Raw genomic sequence first — 20,545 nt, 5'->3', positions numbered from 1 at the left:
GCCGAGGTGCCCCACGGTCGAGGTGAGGAATAGGAGAAGTTGGAGCTGGAGCTGTCCTTGGGCTTCCTCCTGCCTCCCCGTCTGGGAATCTACTCTGCCCCTAACGTGCCTTCCTGTCTGGGGCAAGACCTGGGCAAGAGGTCCCCAGAGCCAGGCCCAGCTACCCCCAGCCCCAGAGGTCAGAGGACCCTACCACCACAACCCTGTGCCTGAAGTCCCCTAGTGACTGGTGGTGGCCCCAGAGTCCCAGGTTAGAAACCACGGCAGGCCTGAAGGGGGGAGCGGGGGTGATGAGGAGATGAGGAGGGGGAGCCCCACACCTCTTGTTGCAGACCTAAATTCCTGACCCCAGGCCATGGATTCAGTGCCAGTATCCCTTGGGAGAAAGCCCTTACCATTATCTCGACCACCCTGGGGCCCTGGCACTCGGCTTCTCCGGGGACAGGGCGGGTCAGCCCCCAGAGGGCATCCTTGACCCCACCGGGCTCGGGCCCGCTCCTCCCGCAGGCGGTCCACCTCGCACATCGTCTGCAACACCACGGCCTCGGACCCCAGCCTGGACAAGGTCAAGGTGTCGGTGAAGGTGGACCGGGCCCGGATCCCCCAAGAGCTGCAATTTGAGTACGTGGAGGACCCCACCATCCTGAGGATCGAGCCCGAGTGGAGCATCGTCAGGTGGGGTTGCCCCACTCCCCGGGGCTCTGGGATCCAGTCTAGCACGCTGGATGGAGCAGGGGGCTTCCGGCTGCTCCTTGGATGCAGTCCTGGGGGCCGTAGCCTCTCCAGCCGTGCTAGGGGTAGGGCTCGGCCCCCCGTGATAACCTCAAGCCTTGAGAGTGGCCTGGTCCCCGCTGGCCTTCTCTGCAGCTACAAAAGGCGGGATCCTTCTGTCCATCAAGGTTTGGGGATCCTCAGAAAAGCCCCAAAGGGGAAAAAAGTCTCCCCCTTCCCAGCCCACCAGCAACTTCCCAACCATGGGTGGGAGCCTTGTGGCTAGAAAGGTGGGGGCTTTGGGACCAGGACCTCTGGGATTCCAGAAGTCACAGGCTAAAATCAGTCAGATGCCTTTTTTTCATGGAACGTATTAAGCGCTCTCTAGGTGCCAAGCACTGTGCTCAGCAAATCACGGGGATCCAAATGGGCACAGTCCCTGTCCTACCTGGGGCTCACAGTCTAAGAAGGAGGAAGAGTGGATTGCCCCATTTTACAGAGGAGGAAACTGTGGCCCAGAGAACCAGAGTGGCTTGTCCGTGGTCACACAGCAGGCCAGCAGCAGAGCTGAGATGAGAACAAGGGTCTCCTGAGTCCTAGACTGGTGCTCTTTCCCCTGGACAACGCTGCCTTGATTTCTGGAGAGAGGCAGGCAACTGGTGGGGGAGGGAAGAGGCCACCCCTGGACCAAGGTAGCAGAGCTTTCTTCAGACCCTGGGGACTTAGAGTCTGCTCTTTAGGGAGTAAGCTGAGCGTTGGGGTGGGGGACACGGGGGCTGAAGGGAGGGATAGGGGCAGCACAGAAAACTCGCTGCCCAGCTGTGGGAGCGAGGCCTGCGCTCCACAGGGAGGGGCAGCCCTCATTCAGCTCACTCTGCCGGAAAGAGACCCTTCCAGGGTTCTGGTCCTGTAAGCCAAAAGGGGTATGGGCTTGGGGTCCCTGATTTCCTTAGACAAAAGAGAAAGTCATCTGCTCCCTGAGGGCAAGGCCATCCCCGTAGGGCCAGCCCGGTGCTGCCAGCTGGCCAGTGCGTGATTCAGCCGGCCGGTGACCGGAGCTGGGGTGACTCAGCGTCCCCTGCAGGAAGCCCAGATGTAAGGCCCTGGCAGAGGTTCCCCCAGAGTCACCCGGCGAGATGGTGACTGAGCTGCCGCCGGCCCTGTTCTAGGGAAGGAAGTGAGTTGGAATAGTTCTGACCAACAGAGCCCCCAAGCAGCACCCCAACACATGAAGGGGGCAGGCCTCAATCTGAGGCCAGAGGGGTCACGCAGGGGCCAACCGCCTTCTCGAAAGAGAGGGCGGGATCCTGTCCCAGACCCGCTGTCCGGGCTACGGCTCACGCAGCTCTCCGCTCTCCTCCCCTAGTGGCAACACCCCTATTGTCGTGTGGGGGACCCACCTGGACCTCATCCAGAACCCCCAGATCCGAGCCAAGCATGGCGGGAAGGAGCACGTCAATGTGAGTCCTGGTGCCTGCCGGAAGGGTACGGGTCGGGGCTGGGGAGGGGGCGGGTGGCAACTCTGAGACAGGAGGATTTGAACGGAGAGGAGCCCTGGTGGCTTGTTCAGCTTGTGGTCCTGGTGACCGCCTGGATTTTGGAGCACTGAGGCTGGGGGGTTCAGGAGGGAGAATGAGTGAGTGTGTGTGTGTGTACACGTGTGTTGGAGTAAGACAGAAGGTATATGTGTAATCATATGCTTATGGGTCCAGTTGTGTATGTAAGTGTGGGGAAAGGAGAATGGGGCAAATAAAGCCAGAGGTGTACGGGCAACCATGTGCTTTATGGGCACGCTTGTGTGCATGTCTGTGTGTGTGTGTGTGTATGCATGCGTGTCTGAAGGGGCGTGTGCCCATAAGACACGAGCTGGGATGAGGTCTCAGCCTCCCCGATTCCCCATCCCTCATCTGGGCTCCTCCCTGCAGGTCTGCGAGGTCCAGAATGCCACCGAGATGACCTGCCAGGCTCCGGCCCTCGCCGTGGGACCGGACCACCAGGCGGACCTGGCCGAGCGGCCCGAGGAGTTTGGCTTCATCCTGGACAACGTCCAGTCCCTGCTGATCCTCAACAAGACCAACTTCACCTACTACCCCAACCCTGTGTTCGAGGCCTTCGGCCCCACAGGCGTCCTGGAACTCAAACCGGGCACTCCCATCATCCTGAAGGTGAGGTGGGGGGAGGGCTACGGAGGGCTGGAAATTTGGGGCAGGGCACGGGGTGGGGAGAAGAAGCTGAGGGATGGACAGATGGAACAGAGAGGGGTCAAGAAGCCCCGGGAAACGCCCAGCTCCCATCTAGCCCCTGGCCTCCAGACCTCCGGGCTCTTGCCCCCAACTCTGGTCCCACCAGGGGTCACCCAGCCAGCCCAACTGGCCCTGCTGGGGTGGGAGGTTGCCCGGGCACAAGGGGGCCGGGTCGGCCGGGGATGGGGGTTGAACCAGGGCGGGGCCCGGGCTCTCCCGTCCCCCCAGGGCAAGAACCTGATCCCGCCTGTGGCCAGTGGGAATGTGAAGCTGAACTACACAGTGCTCGTTGGGGAGAAGCCCTGCACCGTGACTGTGTCTGACGTGCAGTTGCTCTGCGAATCTCCCAACCTCATCGGACGACACAAAGTCATGGTGAGTCTGGGGCCGGGGCATGACCTGACGGGGTGGTACTGAGCGGCAGAGGTGGACAAGGCGCCGCGGGGCGCTCTGTGCTTGGCGCTGAGCTCCAACCTGCAGCTCACTTTGTGGCCTCATGCTAGCTGGTCCAGCTTTGTCATCCAGCTCTGCCTGGTGATTTTAGATCCCCTGGCTGGCAGAGGCAGCCCTGGCTGGCAGCTGGGATAGGGCCCAGGAGCATCCATCCCGCTTCCACCAGCCACCTGCTGGGCCTCAGTTTCCCCATTCTGGAAATGGGGCCGTGGACTCTGGTGGCCCAGTCGGTCACCTGTTGCCAGGTTGCTCGGGGACAAATCAGGAGAGTTTTCTCACAGGTTCCCGAAGGAGTAAATGACAGGGAGTGGGGGGGGTAAATTCTGAATAGGGGCCCCTCCAACCCCCCCGCCCCCACCCCGTATGTCGGCAGGCTCGCGTCGGGGGTCTGGAGTTTTCCCCGGGGACGGTGTACATCTCCCCGGACAGCCCGCTCAGCCTGCCTGCCATCGTCAGCATCGCCGCCGCCGGCGGGCTGCTCCTCGTCTTCATCGTGGCCGTGCTCATCGCCTACAAGCGCAAGTCACGCGAGAGCGACCTCACCCTCAAGCGGTTGCAGATGCAGATGGACAACCTGGAGTCCCGCGTGGCGCTCGAGTGCAAGGAAGGTAACAGCCTAGGGCACCCCACCGGGTCGATGGCGTCAGGCTAGGCCAGACCAGGGGTGAGAAGAGCAAGAGAGGCAGGGGTGGACCAGGGTAGGGACCCCAGCTCATTGAGACCAGGCAGGAAGGTGGGATGGCTGGCTAAGGCATGCCTCTGGGGGTGGTGCCCTACCCACGGCAGTGGGACCGTCACCACCTTCCCCGGCACAGAGGCCCCCTGATTCTCAGACAGCTGAGCCCTTTGGGGGGCCACCTGGGCTCCAGAAGTGGCCTGGTGGGACTCCCGGGATTTTTCTCTTGGCAGTGGATCTGGGGAAAGCAAAATCCAGCCTTGTGGGTGAGGGCCAGTCCCCTGGCCCACCCGTGCCCACCAGACCCCGCAGCCCATCTCTGGTAGTCTACCATCGGCAAACTTGGGGACCAGACCTGAGGAGCAGCCCAAGACCGGGCCCCAGTGCCAAGTTGGGGGCGGGCCCTAGGGGCGTTCTGGCACTCAGGCTGATGGGGAAGAACATGCCAGGGGTTGCCCATCATCGCCTAGAGACCCAGGGAAACCCAGCATCCCCGCACATCTGAGCATATCTGCACCTGGCTTCCATAGTCCTCAGCCAATTTCCAGGACTCACCCAGGAAGGGCTGATGGGCTGGGCCTTGCCCGCAGACCGTGTTGGAGAAATCTGCCAGGCATCCATCCTGGGAGATGACATCAAGCCCACCCACGGAGTGCCTCGGACCGCCCTGAGCGCTTTCTGGAGGGAAAAACAGTTTTGTCTTGTCCTGTTCGTTTTCTTTCAGCAGCCCACCCTGCATCCTACATATGGGACTGTTAATAATGCCCTTTCTTCTATTCATACCACTTAATTTTTTCCCCTATCCCGTGCCCTTCCCCCGATTAGGGTTAGTGATTTCATGTTTCGTGTGCTTTGCATGTTGGAGGAGCTGGGCCGTAGCTCAGTTTCAGTCCGATTAAAAGGAGCAACACTCCTCCTCCCCACCTCCTCTTCCTCCTCCTTCCCTTCCTCCTCCCCCACCTTGCTCTTCCTCTTTTCTCCCCTGGTAAGGTCTCTCCAGGAGTTTCAGTGGGGCGGAGGAGGCTGGGGATTTTAGGGCAGTGAGGTGGGGGAGTAATTAGCTCTTCAATGGGGAGTCAGAATCTGGTCAGGCTGTCCATAGAGGGTCCGCTGCTTCTGAGAAAGAGTTGGGAATGGGACTGGCTTCCTGGAGTGGCCCACGACACAGGAAGTTGTGAGACTGGTGCTTTTCCTGATGTTCTTGGAAGTTAACATTAAAGTTATCGATGGCTTCAGAAGCTAGAGACACACACGTCCGTGTGCATCCACAGACTTCCAGCAACTAACAATCTGAGGATGCTGAGGATCTCCTGGGGCTGATTTATGTTTGCACTGGTGATGCTGGGAAGCAGGTAGCATGTTACTCTCCAGTGGGAGGGCTGTGTCCCTGTCTGTCAGGGAATACCACCTAAAATCAGGCCCATCTGTGGGGTCACCTCAGGGCCCACCTAGCTGAGACAACCGCCATTGAGACTGGGATGCAGGGTCTTCCCTGGTGATCCTTTGGGTCCGGAAGGAATGGCCTTGGGCAGCCCTTCCTGGAGGTTGGCAACCCAGAATACCACCCCGAACTCTGGGTCTTGACCCTGCCTCCCCCGACCCCTCTCCCACCGCCTCCCGACCAGCCTTCTCATGGGCTTCTGATCACTCACAGCTTTTGCCGAGCTGCAGACGGACATCCACGAGCTGACCAGTGACCTGGACGGAGCGGGGATTCCCTTCTTGGACTACCGGACTTACACCATGCGAGTGCTGTTCCCTGGGATCGAGGCCCACCCCGTCCTGCGGGACCTGGAGGTAACGCTGCCCCAGATCCCTGTGCTTGCAGCTGTGCTGAGCGGTCCCGAGCCCCCGGTCCAGATGGGTCAGGCACAGAAACCCCAGCAGGGGAGGTGGCCTGTTGCAGCCCCCTGCAGAAAAGCAGCGAGCGGGTTCGGGAGTCTGGAACTTGTCTGGGGAGGCAGGGGGTGGGACCGGAGCAGGGGTGTTTGTCTGCGTGTGTGTTTTAGGAAGCATGTTGGGTGTGGGGGGTATGTGTGTGTGTGTGTGTAAAAGATGAGAGTGACAGTGTGTGTATAAGGGGTTGGGTGTGTGCAAGGGAAAGTGTTGATGTCTGTAAGGGGTTTTATGTGTGTGGGTAAGGGGTTGGGTGTGTGCAAAGGAAAGTGATGGTGTCTATAAGGGATTTTGTGTGTGTGCGTGTATGTGTAAGGGAGTGTGTGTGTGTGTGTGTGTGTGAGAGAAAGAGAATGTGTGTGTATGTGTGTAAGGAAGCATGTCTGTGTGTATGTAAGGCACTGGGTTTGTGCAAGGGAAAATGTTGGTGTCTCTGTATAAAGAGAGTGTCGGTGTATTTGTAAGCGTTTTTGTATGTATGTAGGGAGTGTGTGCATGTGAGTGTATGTGTGTGTGTGAAGGTTAGTTGTCTTGTCTGGAATATCTCCATCACAGGGTTGACTTGGGCTGGTTTCCTCTCTGCATCTTGTCCTTCATTTTGACCTTCAGAAGCTCCGGGCAGGCTATGCCTCACAGGCACCTCAGCAGGAAGCTTTGGGGCCACTGTCCACCGGCGGTTTTCCTGCTTCCCTCCGCCCCCGCTCCCCGGCCCCTTTCCCTGACCCTCCGCGACCCCCTCTGCCCACTCCCCTGCTGGGAGCTCACACAGCAGAAGAGCAGACCCAATGCAGGGTCTCTTCCCCCAGAAAATGAGGCCCTCTTGGGTTCTGACGGGAACTTCAGGGGAGACACTGGCAGAGCACCTCAGGGAACTGCTGCTGCCTGCCTGGTGCCATTCCCCACCCGCCAACCCGTCGAGGGGAAACAACCAGTGCCTTTCCCCACTTTGCCTGCTCCCACCCTGTGCCAGTCTTTTCCCCTGCCCACCTGCCAAGGAGGAATCACCTGGAGAAGGATGAAGCCTGGGGGAGGTCACCAGGGCAGTTTCTGACTTTGCATCTGACCTCTCGTTGCGGGAGGGGATTCTAGGGGAACAATGTAGGGAGTTCCTGGGCAGAGCATGGGAGACAGCTCTGATCTATGCAGAGGCTTGGAGTAGCACGGGAAGTGGCCGGGTGGGGAGGAGGCTCACTTGGCCAGAGTAACGGGTACTGGCTGGAATCAATCAGTCAATGGTATTTATTGAGCACTTATTGTGAGCAGGGTTATTCTCTCGTTCTCCTATTCTCCTTCCTTTGTTCTCTCATTCTCTCTTTCATTTTCTCATATTCTCTCCTGTTCACTCTCTCATTCTTATTCTCTTGTTCTCTCACGCTTTCGTTCATCCTCATTCCCTCTCATTCTCTGTCTTTCTTTTTCTCTGTCTCTCTCACATCCCTCTGTTCCCCGCAGCTGTGACACAGCCCACCCTGAGGTAGCATCTGCCTAGCAGTGGACCTAAATCTGCCTGTCCTTTCCCCATCGAGAAGTTAACGGTCTCAGGCCCTCGGCCTCCATCCCTACCGCTCCCCAGATCTGTCCACGGACCTGGGGCCATAAAAGCGTGAAAAATAAATCCAACTAATTCAGCTCCATTTTTGCTGAGCAAGGAGTCCACGTGACGGCTACCCGTCAGAGACAGACTCTGTTTGGGGCGGGTTCCAGGGCCTTCTCATTTCCGATAAACCTGCTGACAAGTGGCTTGCTGCAAAGCCTGAGCAGAAATCACCTTTTGCTGCCGTGTCTGCACTCAGACTGGTTCTGGGTCCGGCTCCCACAGGGGAGCAAGGACCTCTTGGGGTCTTGGCTGCCAGGCTTTCTCCACCCGCTGTCCCTCTCAGGGGCTTTCAGGCCATCGCAGCGTCTTAGGCAGGGAGACAGCCTGCCCAGGCTCCAAACTGGGACTTGGGGTGCCCAGATTCTCGCTCTGGGAACGTCAGCCCCCTAGACCATTGCATTCTACCCCACATGGATGGCATTTTAGTGGAAGTGGTCACCCCCATATTAAACAGAAACTCCTTGCCATCGGCTTTAAAGCTACTCAATCACCTTGCCCCCTCCTACCTTACCTGGCTGCTTTCCTACTACAACCCTGCCCTTAAACTTCACTCCTCTAATGCCAACCTATTCACTGTACCTCAGTCTTGTCTATCTCACCACTGACCCCTCATCCACATCCTACTTCTGGCCTGAAACACCCGCCCTCTTCGTATCTGACAGATGATCACTCTCCCAACCTGCAAAACCTTATTAAAACTCATCGCCTCCAAGAGGTCTTCCCCGATTAAGTCCTCATTTCCTCTTCTCCCATTCCCTTTCGCGTCATCCTTGCCCTTGGATTTCCGCCCTTTATTCACTCGTCCCACAGCATTCATGTACATATCTGTAATTTATTTACATTAATGTCTGTCTCCCCCTCTAGACTGTAAGCTTGTTGTGGGTAGGGAACGTATCTATCAACTCTGTTACATGGCACTCCCCCAAAGACTTAGTGCAATGTTCTGCACACAGTAAGTTCTCAATAAATTCAACTGATTGATTGATTGATTGAAGTGGGTAATGGGGTGTGCAGGGGTCAGGGGTGAGAGGGTATAGAGCAGGCTGTGTGGTTCCCCTTGGGCCCAAGGGCTCCACCCCGTTAGTCCCCAAGGGTAGCCAGGAGGTGTTGCCAGCACCCCATCACCTCTGCCCTCAGCACGGTGGCATCTGACCCACACCCCTCTGTTCCTCCACAGGTGCCCGGGTACCGGCAGGAGCGAGTGGAGAAGGGGCTGAAGCTGTTCGCCCAGCTCATCAACAACAAAGTGTTTCTGCTGTCCTTCGTCCGCACCCTGGAGTCCCAGCGCAGCTTCTCCATGCGGGATCGTGGGAACGTGGCCTCGCTCATCATGACCGGCCTGCAGGGCAAGCTCGAGTACGCCACTGACGTGCTCAAGCAGCTGCTCGCCGATCTCATCGACAAGAATCTAGAGAGCAAGAACCACCCCAAGCTGCTGCTGCGCAGGTGAGTGTGGGCGAGCATCCCTCTGGGCCCGTCCAGGGGGTGGAATGTGGGGCTGGACCCTGTGACCTCTTGAGACTCTTCCCAGGTCTGGACCTCTAGGCCCCTGGCCCATAAAAACCAGAGCTCCACTGGGGCTGGATATATTTTTGCTTCATCCTTTTTACTAGATTCTCCCCGCTCCTTCCACTTCTTCCCTCACCAATGTTTAGACTCTCTCTACCCACTTCTGCCTGACCCCCAGAAAATCTGAGGGCTGGAGGGTGTTCGGTCTATCACCCCAAGTCTGGACCCTTCCCCTCTCCCAAGCACAAGAGAACAAACCTCTGTTTTTTTATGGTTGTTCAGTGCTTATGTGCCTGGCACTGTAGTTACCTCTGAGGTAGATACAAGATAACTGTCTTGTCCTACATGGGGTTTTCCATCTTAATCCCCATTTTATAGATGGGGTAACTGAGGTACACAGAAGTGACTTGCCCAGGGTCACACAGGAGACATGTGACAGAGCTGGGATTAGAACCCAGGTCCTCCGATTCCTTGGTTCGTGTCCTATCCATTAGGCCACTCAGCTTCTTGCTACTTCAAATGTGTGTGTTGAAAATTTCCATTTCCCTTATAGCACTCCCTCCCTCCCTGCTCTTCTCCCAGCTCCCTCCCCGGCTGCCCTCGGGGGTGACCGAGAGCATCGGCATGGGCACCTGCCCACACCCTAGCCACCTGCACCTTGGGGGTTGCGCCTGAAGATTGCTGCCTGATGCCCCCTCCGGCCTCTGCTTCTCCAGACCAACCCCACTATGGCTGTTCCCCTACATCCCATCCTCAGTCCCTTTTCCAGCCCCCTTTGACCACACCCCTCTCTCTCAACGAACCAGATTAAGAAGCCTTCTGCCAATTCCCCTGACCAGCCTGGGGCCTCCCTCACTACTAGGTCATGGGAAGGTGCTCCCCCCCCCAAAGTCTGGATCAGAGAGTTGGAGCCAGGGCCGCTCGGGGGCTTCTGTCTATGGGTGCGCTGAGCGGGCAGTGCCAGCTGGGTTTTAGGGACAGACTTCCCTGGGGTGGCAGAGCCGGCACCCAGTCTGCCAGCCTGGAGTCTGAGCAGCCCGTTCTCCTCCTTCCCTGCCTTCCTTCCTCCCCCAGCCTGGGGACACTAACACCCTTTCCTCGGTCTGCCCCAGGACAGAATCGGTGGCTGAGAAGATGCTGACCAACTGGTTCACGTTCCTACTCTATAAGTTCCTCAAGGTAAGAAGGCGTGGCCCTTCTCCTACTTAGCCTTCCTCGGGACCCTTAGTTACCTCCCTCCCCATCCTCACAGACCCCAGTCATACCCTCTCCTCTACCCCACACTGACCACTTCCTCCAGCCGGGAGCCATTGCCGGGAGAGGGGGCAGGGTTCAGGAGCCCGCTTCTCCAGCCTGGCTCAGCACTGGCGGGTCTCTGCCGGCATTTCCGGGACAGAATCCCATTCCCAGCAGAAAGCCCTCTGGACCTATGCTTCACCCACACTCCTTCCCGCTTCAGGGGGAACTTGGGGCTGATGAGTCCCTTCAGGAACCCAGAGGCTGATACGCTGTCCCGGGGTCTAGCAGATGGAGAGGTCATTGGACTTCTAATTATTGACTTGTTTTCTTGGGGAAAGCGGAGAGAAACTGTGGGGGAGATGCAGCTTGAAGGGGAAGGAAGAGGAAAACAAAGGGAAAGCAGTGCCTCAGGGCAGGCAGGGAGAACCAGAACAATACAGTGCCTGAGACTGGCCAGGGTTCAGGCTACAGAGGTGGAGCCACAGATCTGTAGCTGCTGGTCTCAAGAGGCAGTATTTACAGAGTGCTTACTGTGTGCAGAGCACTGTACCAAGTGCAGCTGCCCACCGGCCCTGGCAAAGGAGAAGGCTTGGGAAGCAGGGTGCGGGGGCAGGGAAGTCACCCTGAACCTTCCGCCGTTCTCCAGGGGTGAAGGCATCCTCGTTGAGGGCTGGGGAAGAGGGGAGAGTGACGCTCAATAGGGGTGCAAGGGAAGCGATGTGAGGACTTGGCCCACATGGGGGCCAGGGGCTCAGCTGGACCCGGCCCCTCTCTCCACAGGAGTGTGCGGGGGAGCCCCTCTTCTCCTTATTCTGTGCCATCAAGCAGCAGATGGAAAAGGGCCCCATCGACGCCATCACGGGCGAGGCCCGCTACTCTCTGAGCGAAGACAAGCTCATCCGCCAGCAGATCGACTACAAGACCCTGGTGAGGGGCCGCCCGGAGGCCGCAGGCCGGGCGTGGGGCCGAGGGTGGATCCGGTGGGGCAGCTGTTGGTCTCCTTCTTGCCGGGAGAGGGGTCAGCAGGGCTGGAGACCTGACCTCAAGGTTCCCGCCAGGGGCGGGAGCAAGTAGAGTTGGGTTCAAAGCCCCGGCACCAACGGCATCCCTGTCATCCGAGGGAAGAGACATCGGGTCCGGTGGCCTGACCGTGGATTTGGGAGCCGTAAGTCTCTTGGATTTTAGGCCCCACCTTGCCGTGGGCTTCCGAGGTAGCTCGGAGACCCTTCCACCCTCAGAGCTTCAGTTGTTCTGCCTGCCCCAGAGCAAGGGACCCAGGGGTCCTGGTTCCTAGTCATCTATCTCAGCTTCCGTTCCTGGGCGGCGGGAAGAGGGGATCCCCTCCATCTTGGTTTTCATGTGCCTGGGAAAGGAGTTTCTTGTGCAGATCTTGGGGAGACCGTCATCCATGCTCCCCCCAGGCTCCGCAGGGGGAGTTGGGTGGGAAGAGAAAAGCCAGGTGAGACTCCAGGACTGACCGCGGGCCCAACACCACACCCTATTAGCTTCTTGGAGGCCTTCAGAGACTGGACAGATGTGAACCTGTCCCCAGGGGGCAGACAGTCTCACGGGGACGACGAGCAGACATAACGGATGACTATACAACAGTGAAAGAATAAATACAAATACTGTCATCAACCCAAGTGGGTACATAAATCAATTGGGAGAGGAGAGAGCCAGAGAGAGAGAAATGGGAAAGGAAATGGAAAGGAAGTGGGAGGGAGAGAGGAAGCAGGGGATGGACTGGACAGAGCGCCTCAAGGCTGCCTGGCCGCGCCCTGCCCCTGTCCTGCCCCGCCCCTGCCCCCTCCTCCCCGCCCTGCCCCTCTTGGGGACCTTCAGCCTCCAGGGTGGACCAGGGAGGTAGTAAAGCACCTCAGCATTAAACGCAGCCCCTCTCCTCTCCTTGGGGTCACCGTGATCATCTGCCTTTCTCATTCCCATCTCAGAGCACTGGATGAATCCATCCGATAAGAATCTTAACCAATTTAGAGATCGGGCTTTGCTGGTGGGGATTCAGAGGAGCGGACTATGAAATAAATAAGGCTTCTGACTTCTAGTCCTCACCTTGCTGAAGGCGAGGCTGGAGTGACTCTCACTAAGAGGGGAAAGACAAGAGACTCTGGTAAGGGGGAATTAAGGAGATTTCTCAGTGAACCAGGCACCAAACCCTCTACCTCTCTTCTGCCTAACCCTGGGGTTTCTTTCTCTCCTTCCCTTCCTTGCTTGGCACTTCTCCCCTGGAGCTCTCTGGAGGGTGGGCAAAGTTTATGCTCTAGATCTACAGAAGGGAATCTTTCCTTCCAGGTCTCCCTAGAGGGGAATACGTAAGTAACTGGAGGAAGGAAGTAAAGAATGAAGGAGAAACAGATTGCCCTAATGAAAAAAGCCCGGACCTAGGAGCCAGAGGTCCTGGGTTCCAACCCCAGGTCTACCACTTGCCTGTTGTGTGACCTTGGGCAAATCATTTCACTTCCTCTCTGCCTCCATTTCCTCATCTGTGAAATGGGGCTTCAATACCTGTTCTCCCTTCTACTTAGACTGCGAGTCCTACATGGGACAAGGACTGTGACCAACCTGATTATCTTGTATCTACCCTAATAAGTACTGAACAAATATTATTATTATATTATTATTATTATTATCATCACCATGATATGGGGGAGACAGGGAGGCTCTGGAGAAGAGTAGTCGGGAGAAAACACTGAAGTAGTTGGGGCTGTGTAGCCTAGCCTAGAAAAGGAAAGACCAGGCTGGAGGAGGTGCCTGGGGTGAGATTTAAATATATCAAAAGTGGTTCAATAGAGAGTGAGAATCGCTGATTCGCCACACCTCCTGAGGATGGAACTAGTCAGATTTAAAATCAGTAGGAGTGATTTAATTTAGTCACCTAAGACCCCCATCCCTTTAGCTACACAGAGCATCCCCATCTCTGCCCGGGAACCTGTTCCCAGCCCCTAAGGAGAGAGAGCAGTTCTCCCCACCCACTTCCCCTCTCCTGCCCTCTGCCCTTGGTAACAGCCCCAACAGTCGGGCTGCCGCGGAACCCTGGAGCAGGGGAGAGGAGACAGAATGCAGGGCACTGGGCAAAGAGCCACCCAGGATGAGTACGTGACTCAGTGCGTCTCCCTCCCAGCACCGACATTTAGGGTTAGCATCTTGCTTTCAAGTGTCAGGATTTTTTTCCCTCTAATGCAATAGGCATGTTCCCAGAAGGCTCAGAGCAACAGTCTGGCTGCCAAGGAAGGTCAGACATCAAGGGGATTGGGTTGTAATTGTCACCACATGGCCATGGCGGGCCATGGCGGGCCATGGCCTGGCTCCTCGGGCCAGATGGGGCTTCTGGGAAATGGATGTGGGACAGGGAAAGTTCATACTAGGGGTTGGGAGGAGTGGGGGGAGGGGAGAGTGAGAAGGGCCAGCCAGGGGCAGGAGATGGCAATCCCAGCTGTGCCCCAGTCGGATCTTCAGCAGAGGAGATCTCAGGATGTTGGGGAGGGCTCGTGTCAGCAGCGTCATGTCAGGACCCTGCCCCTTTTGGTTCCAGTGCACGGGAGTATTCATTCATTCAATCAATCATGTTTATTGAGCAGTTACTGTGTGCAGAGCACTGTTCTAAGCACTTGGGAGAGTACAATAGAACAATAAACAGATACATTTCCTGCCCACAGTGAGCTTACAGTCTGGGGCGGCAGGACAGGAGGCAGGCATTAATATAAATAAATTACAGATATATATATATAAGTGCTATGGGGCTGGGTGGCCGGGGGGAGAACAAAGGGAGCAAGTCAGAGCGACGCAGAGGGAGTGGGAGAAGAGGAAGGGGGGGCTTAGTCAGGGAAGGTCTCTTGGAGAAGATGTGCCTTCAGTAAGGCTTTGAAGCGGGGGAGAGTAATTTTGTCAGATTTGAGGAGGGAGGGTGTTACAGGCCAGAGGTGGGACGTAGGCGAGGGGTCGGCGGCGAGATAGACGGGACCGAGGCACAGTGGGAAGGTTAGCATTAGAGGAGCAAAGTGTGCCGGCTGAGTTGAAATAGGAGAGTAGTGAGGTAGGACGGGGCAGGGTGATTGAGTGCTTTGAAGCCAGTGGTGAGGAGTTTTTGTTTGATACGGAGGTGGATGGGCAACCACTGGAGGTTTTTGAGGAGCGGATAAACACGTCATGAACGTTTTTGTAGCAGAACGATCCTGGCAGCAGCCTGATCTGGGACTGGAGTGGGGAGGGACAGGAGGCTGGGAGGTGAGTGAGGAGGCTGATGGAATAATCCAGGCAGGATAGGATGAGTAAGAAGGACCCTGCTAACCAGAGAAGGAGGGAGGAAGGTGCTGAGGCCTAGAGCCAGGCAGAAACCTGTCCTGACATACAGTGACTCAGAAGTAGAAGACAAAGAACCAGGGCCCAAGCTAACCTCTTTCCCCAGTTTACCTAGAAACCCTAGAGAATGAGGAATGTGGGAAATCTTGTGAACAAGAAGACAAAGTGCTCTATCATAGGGAGAGACAGGCAGGCAGACACAGAGAGAGAGAGGGACAGACTATTTTTTGCAATCTCCCTCTCCCTGTCTCCACCTGCCCTGACTTTGTTCCAGGATGGAAAATCAGAATTTTAACAGAGATTTGTTTTGGTGTGGCCTTGCTGCTTCCCAGTTGGCACAAGGAGAATCGATGTGGAAAGAAATGGGCGGGGTGCATCGATGCAGCTACACTGCCCAGCCGCTGCCTCAGTCTGATTGCACAGGACTGCATTTTAGTGAATCTTGCTGGTTTTGCAACTTTACAATTTGGAATGCAAGAAGCAGCAGCAACACGGCTTAGTGAATAAAGCTCGGGCCTGGGAGTCAAAAGGACCTGGTTCTAATTCCAGCTCTGCCGTTTGCTGTGTGACCTTGGGCAATTCACTTCTCTATGCCTCAGTTACCTTGTCTATAAAATGGGGATTGAGACTGTGAGCCCTCTGTGGAGCAGGGACAGTGTCCAACCTGCTTACCTTGTATCTCTCCCAGGACTTAGGACAGTGCCTGGCACATACTAAGTGCTTAATAAATGCCAAAAAAAAAACCAGGGGCAAGGGTGTCGAATGCTCTGCTAGTGATGGGCAGAGCAATGACGTAAGAATTTGAATAAACAAATATCAGTTCCAGTGGAATCTTCCTGCCCGACACCTTCTAGCTTATTGAGTCCCATTGAATCAGTGATTGTTGTAGCGTGGTTTCCCCACAGTCCCTCACATGGTATGAAAACTCCCTGAGGTGGAAAGAGAAATGTGAGTGGATTTGGCTCTTGTTATTTGAAAGGCTCCTCCATCCCCTTGAGTGTCATTCGGTAATCTGGATGAAGAAAAAGGGTCAGGGCAGTGGTCCTGAAGGCCATCAATGTCACTCTGAAGTGGTGGTAGGTGACTTGGACATTGTTGAGTTTTGAGAAGCGGTGTGACTTGGCGGAAAGAGCACGGGCTTGGGAGTCAGAGGACGTGGGTTCTAATCCCGTCTCCGCCACTTGTCTGCTGTGTGACCTCGGGCAAGCCACTTCATTTCTCTGGGCCTCAGTTACCTAATCTGTAAATGAGGATTAAGACTGTGAGCCCCACGAGGGACAACATGATTACCTTGTATCTACCGTAGTGCTTAGAACAGTGCTTGGCACCTAGTAAGCGCTTAATAAATACCATAATTATTATTATTTTTATTTCAAGATTGCACAGCTTTCAGAAATCAACCATTTAGACTTCTTTGCTTAATGCAGTTCACCTGAACTTAAAACAGTGGTACCAATTCTGTGCAGAAGTCCTGGGATGCTGCTGTATCCCAGCAAGGAGGCATAGAGCAGGGATCGGGACAGTGATCGTGGTGATGGTGGGGGGTCCAGGGAAACGGCAGCAGCTTCCCCCCATCTCTCCTCTTTCCCCGGTCCCGCCCTCATCACCGCCATCCGCTTGCCCTCTCACTCAGGTGCTGAGCTGCGTCAACCCTGACAATGTCAACAGCCCCGAGATACCGGTCAAGATCCTCAACTGTGACACCATCACCCAGGTCAAGGAGAAGATCCTAGACGCCATCTTCAAGAACGTGCCCTGCTCTCACCGGCCGAAAGCCGCAGACATGGACCTGGGTAGGTCCCTCCAGCCCCCTGGGGGTCTGAGCGTTCCGGGCCCGGTGGGGGCTGGACATGACAGCGTCTTTAGTGAGAGGGGTCACAGGAGACTGCCATAGTGTACTCATGTGCGGCGGAGAGGGGAAGGTGCTGTCGGGGATCCCATCACACGGGACCCCGGAGCACGTGTGCCGTGACAGGAGTAGCGGCATGGCCTAGTGGATTGAGCATGGGCCTGGGAGTCAGAAGGACCGGGGTTCTAAGCTTGCCTCCGCCTCTTGTCTGCTAAGTAACCTGGGGTAAGTCGCTTCTCTGTGCCTCAGTTACTTCATCTGTAAAAGGGGGATTAAGATTGAGCCCCATGTGGACACAGTCCCATGTCCCAAGTGGGACTCACAGTCTTAATTCCCATTTTACAGATGAGGTAACTGAGGCACAGAGAAGTTAAGTGACTTGCCCAAGTTCATACAGCAGACAAGTGGAGGATCCAGGATTAGAACGCACGTCCTCTGACTTCCCGCCCTTACTCCCGCCACTAGGCCAGACGAGGGCCCAGCTCTCGGTGCCCGGGCACCTCTCCAAAGGCACCCAGGTTCCTGCCATCGCCAGCTCCCAGAGCCACCCGCTCACCCGCCTGTGCCCGCTCTGCTCTAGTCATGCTGAAAGGATCTATTTTTTTAAATAAGTAATTCCTGCATGCAATAAAAAGATACACTATCTTCTGAGTGAAATATAAAGAGTTCACAGCAGCTGTCTCCTCAGTTTGCATTTACCGGTGCTCCTGATGGGGAGAAGAGATAAAGATAATGGGTTTTTTTTTCCCACTTTCCTCTCTCCCTGGAAGGTGGAAGCGTAACAAATTGGATTGTGAGTGGGTCTGTCTATTGTACTTGGAGCTGAGAGTGGGGCACTGGGTGCCTGGCGGGTGAGGGGCTCGGACAGAGGACGGCCAGCGAGAGAGGGCAGAGTGAGCTATTTTCACTTGGTGTCATGAATATGAATGGTGAGGTCACCTTTCCTTCTGCCTTCCCCACCTCCCACCATACTCCGTTATCATCTCTTCTCTAGGCCAGCCAGCCAGGGGCCAGTTAGAGGACACAGGCACTGAATCAGTGTAGTCCAGTGGAAAGACCCCAAGCCAGGGAATCAGAGGACTTGGGTTCTAATTTTGGCTTTGCCACTTACCTGCTGGGTGACCTTGGGCAATTCACTTCACTTCTCTGGGCTTAACGGATAGAGCACGGGCCTGGGGGTCAGCAACTCCAAGTTCTAATCCCTGGTCCGCCACTTGTCTACTGTGTGACCTTGGGCAAGTCACTTCACTTCTCTGTGCCTCAGTTACCTCATCCGTAAAAGGAGAATTAAGACGGTGACCACCTTGTGGGACATGGACTTTGTCCAACCTGACTAGTTACCCCAGCGCTTATGTCAGTGCCTGTCATATAGTAAGGGCTTAACAAATACGTTTTAAAAAACATCAATTCCTGCTCTCCCTCCTACTTAGGCTGCGAGCCCCATGTGAAACAGGGATAATACAACCTAATTTATCTTGTATCTTTCCCAGCGCTTAGTAGAGTGCTTGGCACATAGTAAGCACTCAGCAAATAACCACAATCACTAATTATTACAGGCAACCTACAAGGGTCCGGGGCTTCTGTGCAGACAGTTTCCATCTTGAGCAGAGTCCAGCTGATAGTGAGCAGGGCAGGGCTTACAAAGGGCAAAAGCCCTGCCCTCTGGCCTCCACTAGCAGAGCTTCCTCGCTTGACTCCATTTGGGAAAAGTGAAGCCATTGAGTCTCATGGAAGCAGAAATCCACCTTCCCAGCCCTGGAACAGGCTGGCTTTGACAGAGGAAGTGGGAGAGAGCTGTGAGAGGGAGGAAAAGGGGACTGGAAGTGAGAGGAGAGAGAAAGCGACAGCGATGGAGTCACTCCATCACTCCCCAGTGGGTGTCGGCTTCCAGCCGGGCAGTCAGCATGGAGGGGATCGCTTAGCATGTCTACCTCCACTCAGCATCTCTCCTAGAGGGAGGGCCCTGGGCATTGGCGCCCGGCTCTACCAGGATTACGCGGGTCCCCAATGGCAGCAGTCTGATTGCCCCCTACCCTCCACCTGGGCCAGCAGTTATTCAAGAAAAAAAGATATCAACACGCAAATCTTGTTTTTGCAATGCCACTGACCACTTGTTGTGGGTCTGGTTCCGTGTGTGTGTTTGTGTGAGAGAAAGAGAGGGAGTGAAAGAGCGAGAGTAAGAGAGATTGAGAGAGAGACAGTGATAGAGTGAGACAGTGAGTGAGAAAGACAGTGAATGAGAAAGACGGTGAGACGAGATAGAGAAAAAGAGTGAAAGACCGAGAATGAGAAAAGAGAGAGAAACTGGAGGCCTGGGGCATTTGCAGATCACTATGGGGCATTTGTAGAGAGTGGGTGGAGGGTGGCAGATGGCTTGTGCCACGGGCAGTCTGAGTGCCACGGGCAGTCTGACCCTAGCCACCAGGTGGCCAGTGGGCAGGGGCTATTGAGGGGAATTGAGAGGTCTGGGTCTCCCCTGCCCCATGGGCCTGGTCTCACCTTCTACAGCCATTGGGGTGGGGCTGGCCTGACCCCCACCCCCCACCCCACCTCTGCCCTGGGCTCCTGCTGTGAGAGGCCAGTGAGCCCTGAGACTCCCACTCTCTCCCTACAGAGTGGCGGCAAGGGAGCGGAGCCAGGATGATCCTCCAAGACGAAGACATCACCACCAAGATCGAAAACGACTGGAAGAGGCTGAACACTCTGGCTCACTACCAGGTAAGCGGGACATACGGGAACTCCCAAAGGGTGCGGCCGGGGTCACTTGGACGGCAGCAGCTGCAGCATCTCCTCCAACCTGGACAGCTAGACCTGAATCCGGAGACCCCAGGGCCGCTCCTTAGGTCCAGAATGAGGGTGCCCAAGGGTGAGAACCGGTGGAGCCCGGCCAAGCAAGAAACCTAAGTCCGTGCCCGGGCCTCAGGTGAGCAGAGCCCGAGCCTGGGCCAGGTTTGGAAGTCCTGTGGCCTCCAGCTGGGAGAGAAAGGAGCAGGGATGCCCAGGGGAGTGGAGAAGGTGAGGCAAGTGGGCTGAGTGTCCCAGCAGATTCTCATGTAGAGTGTCCAGAAGGGGGACCCAGGATCCCGGACTCCCTGCATGGACGATCGGCCGCCCAGCCCTGCACCACTTCCAGGCCCACTTGCCGGGTGACCAGGGCCCTCGCCCGCGACTCCATCTGAGACCTTTGGCCTGCAGGTGCCGGATGGCTCCGTGGTGGCTCTGGTCTCCAAGCAAGTCACGGCCTACAACGCCGTCAACAACTCCACCGTCTCCAGGACCTCAGCGAGCAAATATGGTAAGGGCCTCCCCACCCTTGGGGCACTGGGTAGTTCTCCTGAGAGAGAAGGGAATCCCCATGGGGTAGGTAACCCCCTAAGAAGAAGGGACACGCCAGGAGAGGAAGAGTAGACACCCTTCCCGGCCCATGTAGACAGTGAGTTCTAGCTGAGGCCAACCAGCGCAGCGGTTGGGAGGCCCTGTCCGTGGCACAAGACGCTGGGTCCCAGAGGGACCGGGTGGGAGGCAGAGCCAAGCCCAGAAGAATACTGGAACCAAGCCAGGGGGCACCCGCCCTCAGCAGAACGTGAGGATGGGTGGCAGGCTGAGCAGGCTGCGTGGCCGCAGAGAGAGACGGAGCGTGGCTAAGGAGACCAAGCTCACCGAGGGCCGGCTTCTGTTGACAGAAAACATGATCCGGTACACGGGGAGCCCAGACAGCTTGCGCTCCCGCACGCCCATGATCACGCCCGACCTGGAGAGCGGGGTCAAGGTGTGGCACCTGGTGAAGAACCACGAGCACGGGGACCAGAAGGAGGGGGACCGGGGCAGCAAGATGGTGTCTGAGATCTACCTGACCCGGCTGCTGGCCACCAAGGTATGGGGAGGGGCCCTCTTCCGCTTCCCTCCGTGAGCCTGCGGGGCCGTGAGACATTTCCAGGAAGAGAAGTCCGGAGGCTGAGGTTTCGGTTTTTGTTTTTAATGGTATTTGTTAATTACTTACTAGGTACCAAGCACTGTACTAAGCACTGGAGTAGATACAAGATAATAATGTTGGTATT

The 20,545-nt window shown here is 56.3% G+C and overlaps 1 protein-coding gene across 2 annotated transcripts in view; it reads left to right on the top strand.

Annotated features, from left to right (window-relative positions):
• PLXNA4 (plexin A4) overlaps positions 1-20,545 on the top strand; it is a 309,259-nt gene that overhangs the window by 276,349 nt on the left and 12,365 nt on the right. For both annotated transcript variants that reach the window (XM_029073007.2, XM_029073008.2), the window contains exons 16-28: positions 508-675; positions 2,078-2,171; positions 2,637-2,876; positions 3,183-3,329; positions 3,781-4,015; positions 5,738-5,880; positions 8,754-9,022; positions 10,198-10,264; positions 11,105-11,251; positions 16,272-16,431; positions 19,102-19,205; positions 19,683-19,782; positions 20,171-20,361. In XM_029073007.2, the coding sequence (XP_028928840.1) occupies positions 508-675; positions 2,078-2,171; positions 2,637-2,876; positions 3,183-3,329; positions 3,781-4,015; positions 5,738-5,880; positions 8,754-9,022; positions 10,198-10,264; positions 11,105-11,251; positions 16,272-16,431; positions 19,102-19,205; positions 19,683-19,782; positions 20,171-20,361 (2,065 nt within the window). The remainder of the gene's footprint in view (positions 1-507; positions 676-2,077; positions 2,172-2,636; positions 2,877-3,182; positions 3,330-3,780; positions 4,016-5,737; positions 5,881-8,753; positions 9,023-10,197; positions 10,265-11,104; positions 11,252-16,271; positions 16,432-19,101; positions 19,206-19,682; positions 19,783-20,170; positions 20,362-20,545) is intronic.

Source organism: Ornithorhynchus anatinus, chromosome 10, assembly GCF_004115215.2.
Source record: "Ornithorhynchus anatinus isolate Pmale09 chromosome 10, mOrnAna1.pri.v4, whole genome shotgun sequence".
Classification (NCBI taxonomy): Eukaryota; Metazoa; Chordata; class Mammalia; order Monotremata; family Ornithorhynchidae; genus Ornithorhynchus; species Ornithorhynchus anatinus.
This window is presented reverse-complemented; position numbering and strand designations above follow the sequence as displayed.